The sequence below is a fragment of the Anopheles darlingi genome, chromosome 3 (assembly GCF_943734745.1).
Source record: "Anopheles darlingi chromosome 3, idAnoDarlMG_H_01, whole genome shotgun sequence".
Lineage (NCBI taxonomy): Eukaryota > Metazoa > Arthropoda > Insecta > Diptera > Culicidae > Anopheles > Anopheles darlingi.
The window spans coordinates 25,408,312-25,428,438 of record NC_064875.1 but is presented as its reverse complement, the minus strand read 5'-3'; the positions used below and the strand labels follow the sequence as shown (position 1 = coordinate 25,428,438).

General features: G+C 43.3%; 5 protein-coding genes across 5 annotated transcripts; 2 read left to right on the top strand and 3 right to left on the bottom strand.

The window, feature by feature from the left end:
* Window positions 1–371: 371 nt before the first annotated feature.
* Window positions 372–1,521, bottom strand: LOC125954348 (uncharacterized). The gene is made up of 2 exons (XM_049684555.1): window positions 1,285–1,521; window positions 372–1,216 (listed from the first exon to the last, which is right to left on the bottom strand). The coding sequence occupies exons 1-2, from the start codon at window positions 1,487–1,489 to the stop codon at window positions 816–818; spliced, it is 606 nt and encodes a 201-aa protein (XP_049540512.1). The 5' UTR covers window positions 1,490–1,521; the 3' UTR covers window positions 372–815.
* A 1,641-nt stretch (window positions 1,522–3,162) lies between these two features.
* On the top strand, window positions 3,163–7,383 carry LOC125954259 (glutactin-like). Its single transcript, XM_049684407.1, has 6 exons — window positions 3,163–3,235; window positions 3,310–3,519; window positions 3,604–4,024; window positions 5,345–6,218; window positions 6,306–6,677; window positions 6,760–7,383. Exons 1-6 carry the CDS (start codon window positions 3,163–3,165, stop codon window positions 7,381–7,383), a joined length of 2,574 nt encoding a protein of 857 aa, XP_049540364.1.
* A 1,056-nt stretch (window positions 7,384–8,439) lies between these two features.
* On the top strand, window positions 8,440–10,453 carry LOC125954274 (glutactin-like). The gene is made up of 4 exons (XM_049684432.1): window positions 8,440–9,390; window positions 9,484–9,858; window positions 9,929–10,259; window positions 10,332–10,453. The coding sequence occupies exons 1-4, from the start codon at window positions 8,440–8,442 to the stop codon at window positions 10,451–10,453; spliced, it is 1,779 nt and encodes a 592-aa protein (XP_049540389.1).
* A 37-nt stretch (window positions 10,454–10,490) lies between these two features.
* Window positions 10,491–12,102, bottom strand: LOC125954316 (protein FAM8A1). Its single transcript, XM_049684508.1, has 3 exons — window positions 11,584–12,102; window positions 11,376–11,517; window positions 10,491–11,232 (listed from the first exon to the last, which is right to left on the bottom strand). The coding sequence occupies exons 1-3, from the start codon at window positions 11,990–11,992 to the stop codon at window positions 10,761–10,763; spliced, it is 1,023 nt and encodes a 340-aa protein (XP_049540465.1). The 5' UTR covers window positions 11,993–12,102; the 3' UTR covers window positions 10,491–10,760.
* A 6,564-nt stretch (window positions 12,103–18,666) lies between these two features.
* On the bottom strand, window positions 18,667–19,945 carry LOC125953812 (beta-1,4-N-acetylgalactosaminyltransferase bre-4-like; the record flags this gene model as incomplete). The annotated part of the gene is made up of 4 exons (XM_049683595.1): window positions 18,667–18,899; window positions 18,967–19,062; window positions 19,134–19,680; window positions 19,747–19,945. Coding segments are annotated over 4 exons (981 nt in total), but the record flags the coding sequence as incomplete, so codon positions are not given.
* Between the last annotated feature and the right edge of the window lie 182 nt (window positions 19,946–20,127).

Here is a 20,127-nt window from a genome sequence, read left to right as displayed (position 1 = left end):
TTCACACAAATTGCCACGATCATTTTAAATACTGATTATTTATGTATCCCATAATTGATTGATCGACTTGAACTTTTTACTCCAATAAAAACCTTTTTTCTCTACATCTCCATAGCTTAGACGAACATTTGGGCAAACTGTGTATTGAAAATAAGATGTTATGTTGCTATTAGGTTTATGCAACACAGACAATTGGTTTGTATTCCAGCATTCCGAAATAAATTGGTTTAAGAAATTTTATTTCTAGTAAGTGATCTCGAAAAAAGGAGGCAGCAATGATTATTAGTTTTCAGTGCACAAGTGGAAATAGGGATTATTATAGTGGAAAATCTAATGTAAATGATCCAATAAAAAAACGAAAGATTCTATCAAAGACATTGCAGCATAGATTTTATAATTTTGTGCTAAAACTGTAATCAAACATTCATATACTGCCTCAACAATTTGTTTCCTTCAAAATATTCCGAGAAAGACCCGTTTTTATGTGTTCCAATTTAAGAAAAAACGATCTGAGGAATGAACTATGTTCCGACTATTAGAGTTATGTACATGAATTGCTTATTAAGCTTTACTTATATCATTTATAGTCCATTTCAGCAAATTCTATCTTTCCATTTCGTTAAGGAGCGTTTTATTCATATGAACATTTGCATGTGATAGCTAGAAATAAGTTTCGTTAGCATTGGTCAGTTGCGGTAGCGAAAAGGTAGCTCGAAACCAAACGAAGCCGTTTTCGTCGTTCAAGCCGTGGCCTTGATCGCCCGGGAAGCGACATCTGTTGATACGCCTGTATCTAGGCGCAGCACAACGGCTCTTTAAGCTTCGTCGACATCGCTACGCCACGCGCCGATGTTTTCGTTGTTCGTTAACTTCTCGCGCAGCTCGGTACACCTTTCCGAATTATCGCGGAACTCCTCCGGGCAGGACAGCGCAAACTGGCGCCACAGACAGAAAACGAATTCAAAACCTTCCGGATTACATTTCGCTTCCTCGCTGGGCTGGAAGTCTTTGTGAGCTTCATCGACCATATCGAAGCACTGCTTCACGAACCCATCCACCAGCGGTACCTTCCACTCGATCGTACTCATGTGCTCCTGTACCACCTTGGCCAGATCGGTGTGCACCAGTGCACCGTTTTCCTCGGCTATAGCTTCCTTCTTCACGATGCACTCAGTGATGCAGTTCAGATGTTCGCGATTCTTATGAATCTCTTCATCTGCGCAGGGATAATACATGATCGTTGGTTACAATGATAATGCTAAAAAAGGGCAAACTGCTACTTACCGGGTACTCCTTCTAACCCAAGATCCTGCAAACAACCCTGACGGATCTCCTCAAACTTGGCGTGAATCTCTGAGGTTTCAAATCCGTCGTTGCAACAGCGCATGCTAGCATGGCGCCGCATACGGAAAGCGAGAGCGGATCGTTCAAACTGTCCAGCTGCTACAGCAACCACCACCAAGCACAACAGAAACAACACTTTACCCATCTTTGCTACTAGCTACTAGCTGCTGTACTAACACTGCAAGTCTGGTTGAAAGCAATGTACTGAACAACTGCATTTTATACCCGCTACCGAACGCGCTGCTTGACTCACCGCAATCAAGAAGTTCATCATCGACGATCTTTCCCGGGATCTTGTCGTAATTGTCCACCCAATGAATGTCATTTCGCTTCGTGCACTACCCCTTTCATTGTGATTTCCCACGGCTGCGGAGACTCGTAAGATCATCTTGAGAATATTATCTTTTATCAACCGGAACATTGTACCCCACCCGCAGTCTTATGCATCATTTAATGATTTCCGGTGAACCGCGCAGTCACAAGCCGTTCGTTCATTCCACGATTTCGATTCTATTGCTACCGCTCAGTCTAACCCAGCAGCACGTCGAACTCGCTTCTGTCAATATTGTTCTCAGCTGTTAACGCCTCTGTCGCGAAGAATACCCGTACCGACACAATGTATTCAATATTGTATAACTTTCCCCAACTTGCACTCCACCGAAAGAATATCGTGCGTTTGTCACTTCATTTGGGAAGCGGTTCCATCACAGCCAATACAAACATTCTGCACTATATATTCCACTCATGCGGTGGAACAGTTACATGCTGATAGATCATTGACCCGCAACAGTTGCTGGCGAAGGCAGAACGAGTATTGGCGACCGAAAGAAATCACGGCGTAAATTCTATGATCCCCAAATCCAGAAAAGCTGGAAGAGTAAGTTCTGGAAGTGCGAAGCAAATTGCGAATTAGAGATGGCTCGGTGGGGCTGATGTTTGGAAGTCTTGCTTAGAGCCACTCGTTCTGTCTTCGCGAGGCAGCCGAGGTTCGCGTGGCTAACATTAGAATCCGTCAGAGGATAAACAGAGGGTAGACTCAAAGCCTGTGCCATGGTCTGAGATCCATCAATCATCTCTGCGGATCCCTGTCATCAAAACGAATGTAGAGAGAAGGAACCGTTTTGCTTGCGTATGAACATCATGCGAATGTTCTCGTCTTCAGTCTTCAGAAGCAGATTGTGAAATAGTATGGGAATTATTTTCTTTAAAAAATCGGTTCAGACAAACAATATGTATTTACTTTGCAAATTTATTTTAAATTTTATGTGTCTAGTGAGTATGGTGTCGTTTTTAACCATTAATTGCATTTCTTCATTTTATTCAATTTTCGTTAACTAAAAGATTCTCTTAACATGCTGAGATTTTGGTTAATTTTTATTTTCTTAGCCTTTTCAATTTGAAAATCTTAATTTCATTTGTTTTTTTTTTTTTATTTCTTTTATTTAAACACACTTAGACCAGATGTGTCGGAGCATAACCAGATTAGATCAATAATCCTCCTTCGATGACCTGTCAGCAATCAATCAGTGCAAAAGCAGGTTCCCTTCGAATTGCGTTGTCATCGTAGGGCATCGACGATCCATCGGCACAAAAGAAATGATCAAAACTGGCTGATGTCTGCGCTGCCAATGCGCTGTACGACAGCACATGCGAATAGAAGATGCAAATAAACAAAAATAAAACTCACGTCTCTTGATCCCACTTTACGGCTCACAAATGGTATATAAAGCGATCAGCAATGGTCTCGATGATCATACCAGGGTCAGTTCTGATCCAGACAGGAAGTTTCCCATCGCGATCGTACTCCCATCCAGCATAATGCTGAAGTTAGCTTTGTTCGTTTGTTTCATCGGATTGGCGGTGTCCTACGACTTTAAGGATCCATTCTACAGTGAGTGTGCTTGTGGTTCGGTCATTTATTGTGAAGAGACCATTTCAGCATTGGTTTCGAATTTATCATTCTAGATGAGGTACTGCTGGAGGACATGCTCGACGAGTCGGTAGACAACGTCATGTTGTCCCGTTTCCGCCGATCGGCATCGGACTCGCTGGACGAAAAGTGTAAGCGTCGGTACAAGTGCTGCAACGACGTGAACACGGAGAATCTCGACAAGATCAAGGAGGTTAAGAAGCAATGCTTCACCGAGGTACGCAACAAGAACAAGGCTGATAAGAGTAAGTAGACGATTGGACCAAGTTACTATCGCTTAACGGGATCGGCAGCTAATAAGAGTGTTACAAAATTCACTTTCCGCGTAGCTTACGAACCAGTTGATATGTTCTCTTGCGAACGGCTGAACAACACGAAGACGGAAGTTATCTGTGCCATGGAGTGTGTTGCCCGCAAGAAGGAAATATTGAATGAAGATGGCACCCTGATGGAGGAAAAGCTTCTGGAATTCACCCGAACCAACTTTGCCGCCGACGAATGGCAACAGCCACTGTTGGCCGGTTTCATCGAGATGTGTCTGAAGGAAGCTAAGGAAAAGGTTGCCAAGAACCCTCGTGAACCTGGTCAATGCAATGCTGAAACGTCCAACTATGGCTACTGCATGTGGCGTCAGATGGCTCTGGCGTGCCCGAAGGACAAGCAGGAATCCACTAAACGGTGCGAGCGGATGCGTGAGAAGCTGGCCAATAACGAACCAATCCACTACTACAAGGCTGAACTAGATGATTAGTAAGCTGGCGCGTTACACGCCACGGAACGGTTGCTCTCAAGAAAGGACAAAAGAAATAAAATGATTTTGAAATGAAATTCTGGTTGTAATTATTTTCAACTATTTCTTTTCAACGTCATTATGTTGAATACGTAATGTTGTTTTCGCTGTTAATTATTTCAAGAGACTCAAACACACTCTCCAGTGATAATTCCACAACACAATAAACATTGTTTCTTTCAAAAGTAACGAAATGCGTCACAAATGCGCGACTGGCTCAGCGTTGTCTGGAGTGCACCAGACATATCGCGTGTCCAGACCAGACAAACGGCACCGCTAATCCCATGCATTTGGTGCGATCAATTACCAACTGAAAATGCGCCACACTCGCTCTATACCGGGCGCGTACCGGCCAGCATAACTCCCATAAACTCCAGACAGTGGCGTTCCGATAAGATCGCGACGGGGGACAGACATATGCCGATGATTTTATCCTATTAATACTGGAATTGCAAATCGTTCCACCAAACTGATAACAAGCGGATGGTATACCGATAACGCAAAAACTCGATGCGTAGTAGCTTCCGGATTCGATGTTTTCGATGTTTCCTTCGCCGGAGACTATTCATGGCGGTGTCTCTCGATTCGACATGGTGCGAACCCTGTTACTAACACTACTAGGCCACACGCGGTGGAGTTTTCTTTTGGTGATGCGTTAGTTTTTGTACAGATAACGGACCTGGCCTGATCGCCTGACTCGTATGGTACCGCAAGTTTTTGTTTTAAAATAGGTACCGCAGGCTCACGTTTCGCTTAGTCGGAACTTGACAACGGAACCTGCCGGAGATCGAAAGGTGAAGTGTGAACGAACGAGTGAGCATAAGTGTGTTACAAAGTAAGCTCAAAGTAAAAAGAAGTGCAACCTTTTTCAAGTGTTTGATTAAGTGCAAATTAATAAAAAAAGTGATTATTTCATTCGAAGTCAGCTGAGTAAAGGTTAGGATGAAATCAGCATTAGACTTTATGACAATTCGCAAAGCTTTACGTAAGCAAATTTTGAAAAAATCGGAAACCTATTAGCAAACATGGTTCCCAGAAACTTGTTTGAAGTTGCATTCAAATATGATAACAGTACATAATAGAATTACTAAGAATTAAAATGTGTTACTAGAGTTAAAATGATAATTTTGTTTAATTTTTACTCGAGTGAAAATGTTTGAGACTTCTTTCATTTATTTATTGTGTTTGCCAACTCCCATTTTCTTTTGTAATCCAAATAGAGTAAAGTCGACGATGTTGAAACTGTTGCGAGTTCTTCCTATACAACGCACTTCTTCAAGTGCCATAGTGCGCATCACCCAACATGGTTTATCCCACAAGCATTGCTATTCCACGGATACACCAGCTCCAATCGTGGAACTACCCGGTCTGGGAAAACTGAAGGGTTCGTACACCAAAGGTGCCTGGTCCGGTGTTCCGATACAGCAATACCTTAACGTTCGCTACGCCGAACCACCGATCGGTCAGAACCGTTTCAAGGCACCGATACCAGTGCAACCGTGGGATGGAGTGCAGGACGTTTCGCAACGTGGCCGACCGTCTCCCAATTACAATGAAATCAAGAAAATTCCCAAAGAACAGCAAACAGCCGAGCTGGAGGATTGCATTAGCCTGTGCGTCTACACGAAGGACCCGACTGCGAAGCGTCCCGTTGCCGTGTACATTCATGGGGGAGGATTCTACAGCGGTTCAGCAGCACAACATCCGCCGGAGTATCTGCTGGAGAAGGACATTGTACTCGTCGTACCGCAGTACCGGCTGGGAGCGCTTGGTTTCCTCTCAACCATGAGCGAAAACATACCTGGAAATGCGGCCATTATGGATGTACTGCTAGCATTCCAGTGGGTCCAGCAGTACATCTCACACTTTGGTGGCGACCCGGAGCAAGTGACGGCCGTTGGCCAATCGGCTGGTGCCGGTATCCTTTCTTCGTTACTCTTCAGCCCAGCCCTTAAGGAGTCGTACTTCCAACGAGTCATTCTACAATCGAGTGCGGCTTTTGGTAGCTGGCAGTTCGATCATAATGGTGAGCGTAATGCTCGCGACATTGCACGCCGGGCCGGTATCGATCCGAAGGCACCACTCGATCAGATTGATCAGTTTTTGCTCGAACTCGACACCTACTCACTGCTCAAAGCGTACATGCAACACTACGTAAGCCCTCGAGAAGCGCTACAGACTATATCAGTGATAATCCGCTAATCTCGGATAATATTTTGTTTCATTTTTCGGTTGTGACAGTGGCAAGGGTTGCCTAAGGGCATCAACAACACGGGAGGACGTATGACGATCGGCGGTCCATCGAAGCTCTTTCCGGCGACACCGTATCAGGTGATGAAGGCCGGCGGTGGTCGGCAAAACATTCCGATGCTTACGGGCGTAGTGAAGGACGAGGGTACGTTCGCACTAGTCGATGTCTTCACTATTCTGACCGCCATGAAGCTACACGATAAGAAGGATTTCCTGCGCTTCGATATAATTGAGGAAATCCAACGGATTCTCGGTACGGTGGAGGTTACCTGTTCCGTCACTCCGTTGGCCGTGAAAAGTATGCTCGATACGGAAGCGGCTGCGAATGGTGACATCGCAAAGATGATTCCTGGATTGATCGATGTAAGTGGAACTCTTGAGAGAAAGAAAGATAGGGGAAGAGAGTAACGGTACAATTTCCATAAACATTTTCTCCAATGAACAGCTTTGTGGAATGCATCTGATAAAGTCCAGTGTACTACGTTTGGCTCAGTACAACAGTAGACACACTCCGGAGCAAACTTTCGTCTACTCGTTCGACTACCGCGGTGAACATACTCGCTTTGGTTATGATCAAGACGTACGCCATGTTCCGTTTGATGGCGGAGTGCATCACACCAACGACTTGCTTTACCTGTTCCCTTACCCACCGAATGCGGCCACTCTAAATGAACGGGATACGATTATGGCAAAGCGCATGGTTGATCTCTGGACATCATTTATCATCGATGGTGTCCCCTCATCACCAGACGTTCCCCATTGGCCAGCATTTAATCGTAAGTTACGGAAGACACCCCTAAGCCATGGCTTGGATACATCTGACTCATGCATTCCAGAAATATTCGGTCCCTATCTGCAACTGAACGAAACGGTTACGGTTGGCAATAACTTCTTGGACGAGTTCACGGTCAATGCCGATGCCGCACGGCAAAAGAGACAGCAGCGCACCCAGAAACCGACAACGCCCGGAAACGATAGCGACACCTCAGCCCATCGAAGCAGCTTAAGCCAACAGAATCTTCCCCCACAGCAGCAGCAGCAGCAGCAACAGCAACAACAACTGGTCTAGTCCGATAGTTAATCCTTCTGCGTGATAGCTTTAAGATAATAATAACCTTAACAAAAACAACCCAAAAGTAAGATAAAACCCCGCCGGTCCCCCGGCGGATTCCACCGATGGACAAACGTATGCAGGTGCATGTTTTGTATCGGACGGACAATCACCGTGTTTACGTCATATCTCCTCATAGGCTATAAGTTTTGCGATAAACGCAGAGGAAAAACATTGCATCAAAGATAATAAAGGATCTATGGGAGGAATGTTCACAATACTAAACTACCCACGGTCTTTGATTCTTCCTGCGGTTTGCTTCTCGACAAAATTAGATTCTCTGTCGTCACGATGTCTAGATGGTATCGGTGATTAATAAATCAGAATTAGCTTTTCTGATATGTCTTTGTGCGTATTAGAAACCTAAAGCATGGATCTAAACCTATTTGTCGTTGAACTAAGTTACTGCACTGTGATGTACTGAGAAGATAAATCACTATTTTGTGAGTGATTGCTACTCATCATTTTCTATTTTTAACAATTAAATTTGTTGCCTTAATTTAGACTGTAGTTGGAACAGGTTATAGCCGCTACTAACCTGACCATTCTCGCCCAAACGGTTGCTTATCAGCAGCCCCACGAACATCGACTAAGCGATCAAAAGCGCGTAACGCATCAGCTATCAGTAACGGATTTATCGAACGACGCACGCAGCCAACGTGAGTAATCCGGCAAGGAACGCAGCTATGCTTCTGCTAAGACCGCTCTACCAGGGACGCCATAGAAATGCTTTAAAGTCTTAGTATCGAGTCGTGAACCGATTCCCTGTGGTGTACGTAGAATCATCCTCTTGTTTCGATAAGATTCAAGTTTATCGATCAATCGTAAACCGCCACAGACGCTGACGAAACCGATGCACCGCGAAAGTATGCGAATCGTTGCGAATTAGCGAATTTCTTATCACGATCAACTGGCTTAGCGTTTTGTTGCGCTTTCAGATTTTGGCACTGTCCGCTCCAGGCTATATATAACCTCTGAAGAGCAAAACCCGCAAGATTTCTGGCCAGTTTCTAAATGGCTTCCATCAGCAAAACACTTCTGTTACCGGGACGAAAGTGGCCATCGCTGGGTCACGGGTCCGCCCTGCGCGTTTTCTCAGCTAACCGTCGCCAGTACTCCTCGGTAGGCTCGGCGATGGATTCGCCATCAGAACATCCGCTGGTTGAGCTTCCTGGGTTAGGAAAGTTACGTGGTTCAACAACGCGTGGTGCGTGGACCGGTGTAGGAATCTATCAGTTCCTGAACGTTCGTTACGCCGAACCAGCGACCGGTGTGCGTCGCTTTAAACCTCCCGTTCCGGTGGAACCGTGGGACGGTGTATTGGACGTATCGAAGCCCAAACTAGGCGCTCCAGTGTACAATCGCTTGAAGGAGCTGACCGAGGAGCAACGGGCGGAGAACCTCGAGGATTGCATCAATCTCAGTGTCTATACGAAAGATCTGAACGGTCGGAAACCGGTCATCGTGTACGTGCATGGTGGTCAATTCTACGATGGTGCCATTTCGGACTATCCACCGAACTACATCATGGAGAAGGACGTGGTGCTCGTGGTGCCCCAGTATCGCCTCGGGGCGCTCGGTTTTCTATGCTCGAATACGAAGGAAATCCCGGGCAATGCGGGCCTTCTGGATATTGTGCTAGCGTTCGAGTGGGTCCAGAAGTACATTGCACATTTCGGTGGTGATCCGACGCAAGTGACTGCGATGGCACAATCCTCCGGAACGGCCTTAGTGACAAGTATAACCTACAGTCCGCTCATCGATACGGAGCGCCTGTTCGGGAAGTGTATCCTACATTCCGGAACCTGCCATGCCACGTGGGCATGGGATCGCACACCGGAGCACAATTGTCGCGATATAGCCGGTTTCGCTGGATTCGATCGTAAGGCCCCACTGGCCGATATCGAGCGGTTTCTTATGGAACTAGACCTTTTCAGCCTGATGAAAGCGTTCACCCAGCATTACGTAAGACAGATAAGATACTATCTGGTTAACGAATCAGCACGTTAAGGCTTCTTTTGTTGGTTTTTTTTTCATTCGTGCTCCCGGCTGATAAAGCGCCTACGAACACCGAACGGAACTAATACGATCGGTGGTGCCCGCCTGGTGTTCCACGATCCAAATGGGCTTTTCCCAGAGTTTCCGTATCGGGTTATGCGAAAAGGTGGTGGGCGTAAGAATATGCCGCTACTGATCGGCACCATGCGTCACGATGGAACGTTCGCATTCCTGGAGTTGTTCAACATCCTGCTGTACAAGAAGCTGATTGGTGTTCCTCCTATTCCCATCCATCGATTGCTGGACGAAGTGAACCAGGTACTCGGAGTCGACGATCCTACCTGTATGGTCCGTACGCTCGCCATGGCCAAGTTCTTCACCAAGGAGCAACTTACATCCGGCAATTTGCTTCAGATGCTGCCGGAATTCTGTGATGTAAGAGCAAATGGAGAAGGGTTTATTGATTCGGTCACGTTGGAATGCTCCTTCTATATTCTTCCAACAGCTCACGGCAGACATCTTGTTTAAGGGTCCGGTATTCCAAATGGCACAAACCAATGCCATGTACCAACCGGAACAGACCTATCTGTACAGTTTCGATTATGCCGGTGAACATACGCGCTTCGGATACGGTGGAGACACTTCGGCCTTACCGTTCGATGGCGGGGTGCACCACTCGAACGATCTGATTTACCTGTTTCCCTATCCACCGACGGCGGCAAATTTGAACGAGCAAGACACGATCATTGCCAAGCGAATGGTGGACCTATGGACATCGTTTGCCATCAATGGTAAACCGGAGGCCGAAGGGGTACCAACGTGGCCAGCATTTACCAGTATGTTACAGTAACTAGTACTCGGTGATAGGATGGCTTTAAGATGGTTCTTCTTCTCTCTGTCTTTTGTAGATTCCGTTGGACCGTATCTTAAGATCGATAAGAAGTTTACGGTCGGAATGGATTTCCGGGATGAACTCACAGCTGCCATCCAGGATCCTTCTCAGGTGCAAAAGAAACCATCCAAACTGTAGGCCTAACCGGAAAGGGACAAGGTTTCGTGTTTTTTGGATTCATCATCATCGATATACATTTATTTGGTAAACTAAAAATGGTACCCATAGTGTCCATACTGACTCCGGTCTCACCCGTCCTCTCCCACACGCACACATATACAGCTCAAGTGAAAGAAACTCCCGTTTTTAACATTATTCCCCTCCCTAAACACTGGTTTCGCATTTTCCGTGCTTCTGGCTTTTGGTATCGACATTTAGTAAACGTCTTCGCAACATTCCACACAGCCGTACATTCCGCTCAATTACAGCGCAAGCAATTTACAGATTAGCGCCCTCGCAGCACCGGATTTGGAGTATCCTCCACCACTACCGTCTTCGTCATGACGTCATAGATGGAGCGATTGTGCCGGAAGCAGAGCAACAGCAGACACATCGGGAAGAAGAACGCTATCACCACGTTCTTCACTACAGCCCGGGCGAACGCACGGCCAAAGCTGGGCGATGTCGCTGGGTATAGCAGTGCCCTTAGTGGTATTTGATTATTTAGGAGTCCCGGTAGAGGCTGTGGTTCGAGTACGACCACCGATTCGGCGTGCACGATTCGTAAACCCATCAGCATCTTCCCTGGAGTGGCACTGCCCGGTATGACCTGCACATGAGCCGTCCAGGCCGCTTCGTAGATACAGACCGCTATCTTTATGACGATTTCCAGGAATATTAACTCCGACGTAAACGATAGCAGTTCCGTGTAGTCCTCTTCGAAGGAGTTCCTGATGGCATCTAGATCCATATAGAATCTGTTCGTAGAAAGAATAATGATAAGAAACATAACATTGATAAAGGATCTTAACAGATTTTTTAAATTGATTGGAAAATGGTATTAGTAAATTGATAGAAATCAATCTGCCGTATCCAATCTATTGAGAGACGTGTTACTCACAGATCGATATCGAAAGCATCAATAAATGCCAGTGTGGTCATAATCTTCAGTAGAAAAATGATTGCAATATCGATCGCTTCGGCCGCAAATCGCTTCCACAGAGGAGCGATCACGTACTCAAATCCACCGTGACGGTTGATTCCTAAAAATGGAATATGCGAGAATTCAGTAAAACCATGGCAACAACGGACGGATGACTGCGGGTTACCCGCATCGGGACGGGCTGGGTCGAGAAGATCCGTTCGCCCGGTACGATTCCCTCCGGCGGTCTGTCCTGCTGCCGGTGCGTTATTGGCAGCGGCCGCCGCCGCCGCAGCAGCCACTGCGGCATTAATCCGGGCCGTTGCACTGTCCGTGGGGTTCATGCTGGTGTGAAGAGCAGGCAGGGTGGAAGGCATTCCAGCTCCTGACCCGGCATTCAGCTGAAACAGCTGCGGATAGTTGCTCATCAGGTAGTACGGGAAGTACGCCTGCATGTGATTCTGCATCTCGGCGTGATAGACCCACGTCCGCAGCAGCTCGAAGTAGATTTCCTTCGGAGTTTTCGAAAGATCCAACGATGGAACTGCATCGTCCGGTCCATCCTTCCCTCCCTTCTTCTCTTCACTATCTCCCATGTTAACGGGAGCTTCGATTTATGGTAAAATCACGGAAAACCCAACAACGAAACGAAAAACTACCGAGATTTGTTGTTTTGGATTTTTTTTTGCGAAATCAAAACAATGCGTCAGAGTATGATGACGTATCAAACGTCAACAGCCCAGACTAGAAAGGTGGTGTCGTGTAGCACAAGGTACTTTAAAAAGACAGGTAGCATCTTAACCGCTTTGACAGGTCACCATTTTCAATTTGTTTGACATTCATAGCAGGGCGCTTTTATCAACAAAACCACGTGAGTTTCAAGAAGAAGAAGAAGAAGATATGGGCAAGTTTGGTGGTTTTATCAGGGAAAGTACCTGATTTCACTCTTTTTCGGATGTTTAAATGATTCATCTCTCTATTTAAGATCATTCGAGCGACCGAGTTGTGTTTTACAGCGAGTGAGCACGGTCCAGGAACGCTAGCTAGCTCTTGTTCTAGGCCAAGTGGCAAGATCTACGGACCGATAGCATATTGAAACTATTGAAAGAATTTTGAGAATATTTGCATAAACTTTAACTTTCGTACCACTTTTCGTGAATTTGAACTGTCGTAATACCACAGAAAAGCGAAAACAGCTCCGAAAAGAGCGTTCCCGAAGTAAACATCCCACCATCCCGTGAATGTCAAACTCTGAAGTTTTTTCTAAAATCCGATCGAGGATTTGTTCTGCATAAAGCTACCTGTCTTTTTAAAGTACCTTGGTGTAGCACAACTTCACTATGGGATTTTAGAAAAAGATGAGAATTTGACAGTCCAGTGCACTGCTGTTATTAGATGCTGCCACACGGAGCGTAAATTTACGCGCAAATTTACACATTAATAGATGCTGCCACACGGAGCGAAAATTTGCGCGCAAATTTACACATTAATGCTAAAATGTTTTCGCTTCGTATGGCAGGGGTAAAAACCCGAAAATTTATGCCGAAATGTCAAACGTATTGTTTACATCTGTGTTTTGGCCGCTGAAGTTGATTTCCGAATAAATTTTGCAGTTTTTAACGATTTTGTTGCTGTTGCTGTTATATTTATATTAAAAATGCAATAACAATACAAAACAGAACCTACATTTTCGTAAATAAAGTGTTTGATAGCGTCAAGGATTCAGCGAAAATGTCCGCGGACGTATAAAAATTTGACAGCGTGTAAGGGTTAAGCGAAACCGTTTTGGCAATAATTTTTTCGTTTGCGCTAGGGTTTTCGCCCCGTGTGGCACCGCCTAATGCCAAAATGTTTTAGCCGTGGCCACACGGAGCGAAAATTTGCGTGCAAATTTGCACATTAATGCCAAAATGTTTTCGCTTCGTGTGGCAGGCGTAAAACCCCGAAAATTTATACCGAAATGTCAAACGTATTGTTTTCATCTGTGTTTTGGCCGCTGAAGTTGATTTCCGAATAAATTTTGCAGTTTTTAACAATTTTGTTGCTGTTGCTGTTATATTTATATTAAAAATGCAAAAACAATACGAAAAGAACCTACATTTTCGTAAATAAAGCGTTCGATAGCGTCAAGGGTTCAGCGAAAAAGTCCGCGGACGTATAAAAGTTTGACAGCGTGTAAGGGTTAAGCGAAACCGTTTTGGCATTAATTTTTTCGTTTGCGCTAGAGTTTTCGCCCCGTGTGGCCACGGCTTTTCACTTCGTGTGGCAGGGGTAAAAACCCGAAAATTTATATCGAAACTAGCATGACCCAGCGTGCGTCGCTACGCTTAAAAGAGGATGGTTATTTAAAATAGATGTTTTTTGAGTTGTTGCTTTGTGTGTGATGATTGTTGTTAATATTTGCTGAGGATTTTACATTGGTTACATGAACACCAACCATGGTTCTGTGCTTGTTTTTGAATTTCATGGATTGGCCAGCGAGGAGAATTACTAAACTATCATCAGCATTTAATACTTGGCTGAAATGCTTCTGTTTTGTGCGCAAAGGATCGGCAGCTTTGCTGCGTACGGAGTAACGGGGACGATTCGTTTCGAATGCAATACCGTCGCTTTTAGTTGCCCCTCGATTGAGGGTGGGGGGGGGGGGGCTCGAGCTCAGATTTCTTTTCTTTGAGATTTGGGTGCTATGCCTTCGGAAGGGAGTCACCTAGTTTTTAGAAGACTTTTGGCGTCGCAAAGAATTTAACCGAAAAGAGAAATTTTCTGTTCAGATTGCCCTTTATTCGCAAATATCCTGCCCTTTTACACCCCGGATCGGCCGGTGTCCCTCTTCGGAACATACATCCCATACCGGCTCATTTCTCCCATAACTGTGTTGAGCTCCTAATGCTACCACCTGGAGTTAGGACCCCGCGCAAAAGCCCTCATGGAAATGTTAATGAGGTGTTAGTTATGTGTGTGTGCACATTTTGAATTTTTATACATAATTTTTTTATCTTTGATGAAATTTCGAAAATTCGAATTGTGCATATTGCCCCAGCATGCTTAAACCGGTTTTAGCTAAGCCTTCTAGGATAAAATTCTCATCAATTAAATTAATTCGCGCTGTCAACGCTCCCTGGCGCTCAGTATTGCAACTACTGTTCGGTGATTTAGTGGATTTTCAAAAAATCATTAAAAAATAACTGTTTGAGCTAGGGCTATAAAAATTTGAGAGTATTAGTTTTTTTGTATGAAAAATCTAAGAAAAATATCAAATCAAAGGTTAACAGAAAGTTACGGAAAATAATTTTTCTATTTTTTGAATAACTTAAGGGGGGGCTTCGGTATTTTATTTTATTTATTAGCATTTATTTTTTATATTTTTTTATGAGTGCTTATCCTTTCAAGAGTATTGTGTAAAATTTTGGGATCAATCGAAGCAAAACTGACAAAGATATTGATTTTTGAAAATTTATCTTTCTTAAAAAGCTCAATGCATCTCGCAACTTTGAATCACGTTTCCCAAAACCTACGGTTTCAAAGTCGGTGCCCATCGTAGCATAAAAACTACTGGACCGATCGATTTGAAATTTTGGACACATAATCTCTATACTATTTGCCAGGTAGCCCCGTCGAGATTTTATGAAAATTGTTGATACTTTTTTTAAAACAATCTTTTTAATTATCTAAAACTCAATTTTTGAGGCAATAACGAAAAAAGCATCACTTTTTTAACTTTAAAAATCTGCCAAAAATCGGAAAATGGGAAATTCAACAAAAAATCGACGGGGCTACCTGGATAAACTTATAATCTAACAAAAGAATATTCATTTGTGTATTTCTGATGACCAGGCACGTTGCTATGATGGGCACCGCAAAAAGTACATTTTTGCAAACTTGCCTTTCTAGATTGGATGCCATGAATGTAGTTTTGATCAAATCTTCCCCAAAATAGAACCAAATATTCTTGAAAAGTTGTAGTTTAATATGACATTTACTTAAAAAAATTAAGTTGAATAGTTTTTTCAGTAAAAATTGACAAAAATAAGCCTTTTCTGGACCGGAAATAACCAAAGCCCCCCCTTAAGTAATAGGAATGAATTATAGTTTACATCCGATTCTGATACCTACAGAAGATACACACAAAGTTTGGTTCGAATCGGTTCAGCCGTTTCGGAGGAGTTTGGACACAAAAAAATGTGACACGAGATTTTTATATATATAGAAGATGTCAAACGTATTATTTACATCTGTGTTTTGGCCGCTGAAGTTGATTTCCGAATAAATTTCGCAGTTTTTAACGATTTTGTTGCTGTTGCTGTTATATTTATATTAAAAATGCAAAAACAATACAAAAAAGAACCTACATTTTCGTAAATAAAGTGTTTGGCGGTGCCAGACGGGGTGTAAACTCTAGCGCAAACGAAAAAATTAATGCCAAAACGGTTTCGTTTAACCCTTACACGCTATCAAATTTTTATACGTCCGCGGACATTTTCGCTGAACCCTTGACGCTATCAAACACTTTATTTACGAAAATGTAGGTTCTTTTTTGTATTGTTTTTGCATTTTTAATATAAATATAACAGCAACAGCAACAAAATCGTTAAAAACTGCAAAATTTATTCGGCAATCAACTTCAGCGCCAAAATACAGATGTATACAATACGTTTGACATTTCGATATAAATTTTCGGGTTTTTACCCCTGCCACACGAAGCGAAAACATTTTGGCATTAATGTGTAAATTTGCGCGTAAATTTACGCTCCGTCTGGCAGCACCTAATGAATGCCACGAACGTAGTTTTGAATAAATCTTCCCCAAAATAGAACCAAATATTCTTGAAAATTGTAGTTAAATATGAGATTAGTTTGAAAAATTAAAGTTGACTGATTTCTTCACTAAAAATCGTCAAAATTAGGGCTTATTTTTTTGACCCGAAATAACCAAAGCCCCCCCTTAAGCGTTAAGAGACCCGGTTGCATACCTTTCTGTCAATGGAGCGGTTGCATACATTTTGCATACGAGAATTTCGAAGAAGGGAATCGCCATGATTTATGCAACGCGCAAACCGCACTAGCCGCTTGTGAATGATGTTGATCGATGACGATCACCACGATAGGGGAGGGAATGATTTGCTGAAGATGCGTTCTTTCGCCCAGCAACCGTTCATACCAAAAGTGGCCCAGCGACGCTTCGAAACCGGGTTCGCGCAAACACAACTGTCGCAAGAAGTTGTTGGCCACATGAACAAATAGCCGACAAAGTATGTTTTTTCGATTTACCCCCCAGAACCAATAAGCGTGCACCAATCTTGCACCAGGGGAGGGTTGACGTCAACCGACCGAGTCAGCTCACCCAACGCGGCAAGAACAGGAGGTGGAGAGGAAACGGGAGGTAAGGCAAATGGTCGCTGACCTTAGGAAACGTGTGGTTAAGAGAAAGTTTATAAATTCTAGTGATACAATAAAATCATTTCAGTTCAGACTCTTGCGAAAAACCTTAAACAAACCGTGTCGTTACTTCGTGCCCGCGCGATCCAGCCGTGAACTGTGCCTCTGGCCGGTACACGCGGAACATCCGAAATTAGGACAGTGTTCCGGAGACCCCAGCGTTCCGGAGACCCCAGCTTCAGCCCCAGGTAAAGTAAGAGAGAAACGCCATTCTGCCTGACTCAAGTGTAGGTTAGACTTAATATAGGGGGGGGCCAAATAAGCCAGACCCTCGCACAGATTATTGATCATCAACAATTTAATAAAACATTCCATAACAACATAACTGACCGGGAAAAGCCTTCTTTTCTGGTCGCTAATGATATTAAACAATCAACATATCAACAGAATATCTCTTGATATGACCTTCACCACATGCCAAATTAATTCTCACTATGAGTCGTTTATTGTAGTCTTCTGATCCTCAACCTTCGGTTAATTTTTTCGGGTTAAAGCTATAGAAAAATAGACTTTTTAGAGGAATGATCAATCCTTGATTATATATATATAGATAGTATTTTGTATTGTTTTAAACCTCCTTGCCTTGAAATTGTGTACAGTACTCCCCGTGACCCATGTTCCTCTATTCTTTTCTGTTCGATTTCGGTCAAAAATGTTTTAAAATGGCAGTAAAGGCTCGTCTCTTTTTATTTTAGTATTTACCTTGGAACACTTTGTTGGAATTTCACGACCCAATAATTGAAACATTAAGATTCTAGTTCATGGTTCGATCTCTTTAAAAAGTGCTTCGCGAAAAAGACGTTTCTTAGTTGAACGAAGCAATCGCATTTTTATAGTCAAAAGCATTTTTAAAAAGGAACATTGGCACTAATAAATGCCACATAATTTGGACTTTCTATTGTTTAAAATGACGAATATATGGAATACATTGTAATAAACCTGGAGGTGGTCTTATATAAGTATCCGTCAATGTAAGTGTATGGTATAGAGCATTTTTGTCGAAAAATGGAGATTTAGCTATTGTCTGGCATTAGCTCAACAGGGCAACTGATGATTACCATTTCTAGCAGATTGGCTAGGGTAGAAGGAGATATTTTCCGTAAAACCACAACAAAGCGCAAAGAAAACCCTCTTCAAAGTAACGACACTTCATCGCACACAACACAAACAAACTTTAATGAGCAAACCATATATGTTTCTTTTGCATATATTTTGCAATCTTAAAATTTCATTAAAAACTCTATGTACCAAACGCCTCCATCGTAGCAAAATGTAGTTCAATGTGTAGAACTCGCGTCATTGGGGATGCCGAAGGAAATCCCTGATAAACATGCGACTTAGAAAGTTGCGCTGGGATAGAAGGGACGCGTAGAAGTTAGGAAATGAGAGCCAATATTAGCCTTGGACTTTGAATTTTGATCTTTCTGGTAGAGAACATTGATCGATCAATGTTCTCTACAAAAAAGGTCAGATTTCATAGCCCAAGGCTATGATTGGCTCTCATTTCCTAACTCCTCCCTGATAACCCAGCGCAACTTTCTAAGTCGCATGTTTATCAGGGATTTCCTTCGGCATTCTCAACGAGGCGGTTGATGCACACAGAACTTGCATCCTGCTACTGGAGGCGTTTGGTACATAGATTTTTTTTATCATTTTGTATTGAGCTTAAAACTCGTTACCAAACATTATGCTATTAGCAAAATATATGCAAAAGAAACATATTTGGTTTGCCCATTAAAGTTTGTTTGTGTTTTGTGCAATGAAGTGTCGTCACTTTGAAGAGGGTTTTCTTTGCACTTTGTTGTGGTTTTAGGGAAAATATCTCCTTCTACCCTAGCCAATCTGCTAGAAATGGTAATCATCAGCTGCCCTGTGGAGTTAATGCCAGTTAATAACTAAATCTGCATATCTGGATAAAATCAACCAATTCTATACACTTGCATCTGGTGCAATCGCGGTGCGAATCCATGTATAAAGAGGTTTCTTTACAAGGTTAATTAGTTGATAATGCAGCGAGTTTAGCCCATCATTGTCATAGCGCTTTTCACCGTTTCCTAATAGTTCGAACCTAGAAAAGAGCAAAACATTTGTTTCAGAATCAAGGCTAGTTGCAAGCACAAAGACATAATAATTACCTTTTCGGATTCCCTTTCTCCTTTTCATGATTCAGCATCTTGTATCGTGCTATATTAACAGGATAACGTAAAATGTGGAAGCCAAAATGTTTTATCCTACGAATGAATGAAAGGATTATGTTAACGATCGGACCTGATAAGAAATCAAATGCATTATAACCAGATACCTCATTGACATGTCGTCATCTTCAGCTCCCCATCCCCAATAGACGTTGGAAAATCCGTTTACCTTACGGAATTGTTGTACGGTCATTGCTGAGACACCACCAAAGAATGTTTCGTAGGGCAGCTTAAAATCGAATGTACTCATCCCGACCGACATGTGGCGCGGTTGATCGGTACAAGTATAGAGGTTACGATCATCCATTGGCAACAGATCGATATCATGAAATATCAGACACTCCCAGTTCCGCTGCTTCATAGCCTCCGTAAAGCCGATATTCATAAGCGCAGCTCTGTTAAACGATAATCCAGGCGTTTGCTCAACAATGTAAATTCCATAATCGAGCTGTTGTTTCATGAGAAATTGGTGTAGATTTTTGAGGAAGATCGGCAACTGCTGCTCGCGATTACGATATGGAACAATAATGGCTACTCGATTGCGCGCCATGCAATCGGGTGGTTTAAACTGTCCTCCAGGTTGTAGTTTGTTTTTGTACCGATCTTCTATCACGTTCAGCGGTTCGTAAGTGGTATCTACATTGATTGGCCCCTCTGCGGTTGAGAAAGAAGAATGAATTTCAGGCAAACAAAGTAACAAAAGTGACGAACGCTGTTTACCAAGATTTGGAGGAATCGGTGGGCAAATTTCGGCGGTAAATGTATCGATTGATTCTTGTGGAGCATTTTCTTCTTCCTTGTAGGAACTAGCACCAGGCACAGAGTTCAGCCCAATCAGCCGTATAGGTGTTACATTTGTCGTGACAGGAAGAGAGCCGATTAATATAGCAGCAGTTCCATTTAACCTTTCTCCACTAGCGTGTGTTCTGTTTACCAAAAGGGTAGAGCTGTTTGGAGTTAGAATAGTATAGTTTCAGCCAATATTGTTACAATTTTATCATATTCATCATTACCCAACACGTTCCGTTTGGAAACGAAGATCCAATTTTAAATTGAACAGGAGAATGAGCAGAAAAATGAATACTGACACTCCCTTGATAA

Coding starts and splice junctions, on each gene's coding strand:
- LOC125954259 (XM_049684407.1), top strand. CDS start 3,163: ATGCTGAAGTTAGCTTTGTTCGTTTGTTTCATCGGATTGGCGGTGTCC. Junction 3,520..3,603: donor CAAGAACAAGGCTGATAAGA/GTAAGTAGACGA, acceptor CTTTCCGCGTAG/CTTACGAACCAGTTGATATG. Junction 6,219..6,305: donor AAGCGTACATGCAACACTAC/GTAAGCCCTCGA, acceptor CGGTTGTGACAG/TGGCAAGGGTTGCCTAAGGG.
- LOC125954348 (XM_049684555.1), bottom strand. CDS start 1,489: ATGGGTAAAGTGTTGTTTCTGTTGTGCTTGGTGGTGGTTGCTGTAGCA. Junction 1,217..1,284: donor TGGGTTAGAAGGAGTACCCG/GTAAGTAGCAGT, acceptor ATCCCTGCGCAG/ATGAAGAGATTCATAAGAAT.
- LOC125954316 (XM_049684508.1), bottom strand. CDS start 11,992: ATGGGAGATAGTGAAGAGAAGAAGGGAGGGAAGGATGGACCGGACGAT. Junction 11,518..11,583: donor CCCAGCCCGTCCCGATGCGG/GTAACCCGCAGT, acceptor TTCCATTTTTAG/GAATCAACCGTCACGGTGGA. Junction 11,233..11,375: donor GATGCTTTCGATATCGATCT/GTGAGTAACACG, acceptor TTCTACGAACAG/ATTCTATATGGATCTAGATG.
- LOC125954274 (XM_049684432.1), top strand. CDS start 8,440: ATGGCTTCCATCAGCAAAACACTTCTGTTACCGGGACGAAAGTGGCCA. Junction 9,391..9,483: donor AAGCGTTCACCCAGCATTAC/GTAAGACAGATA, acceptor CGGCTGATAAAG/CGCCTACGAACACCGAACGG. Junction 10,260..10,331: donor AACGTGGCCAGCATTTACCA/GTATGTTACAGT, acceptor TGTCTTTTGTAG/ATTCCGTTGGACCGTATCTT.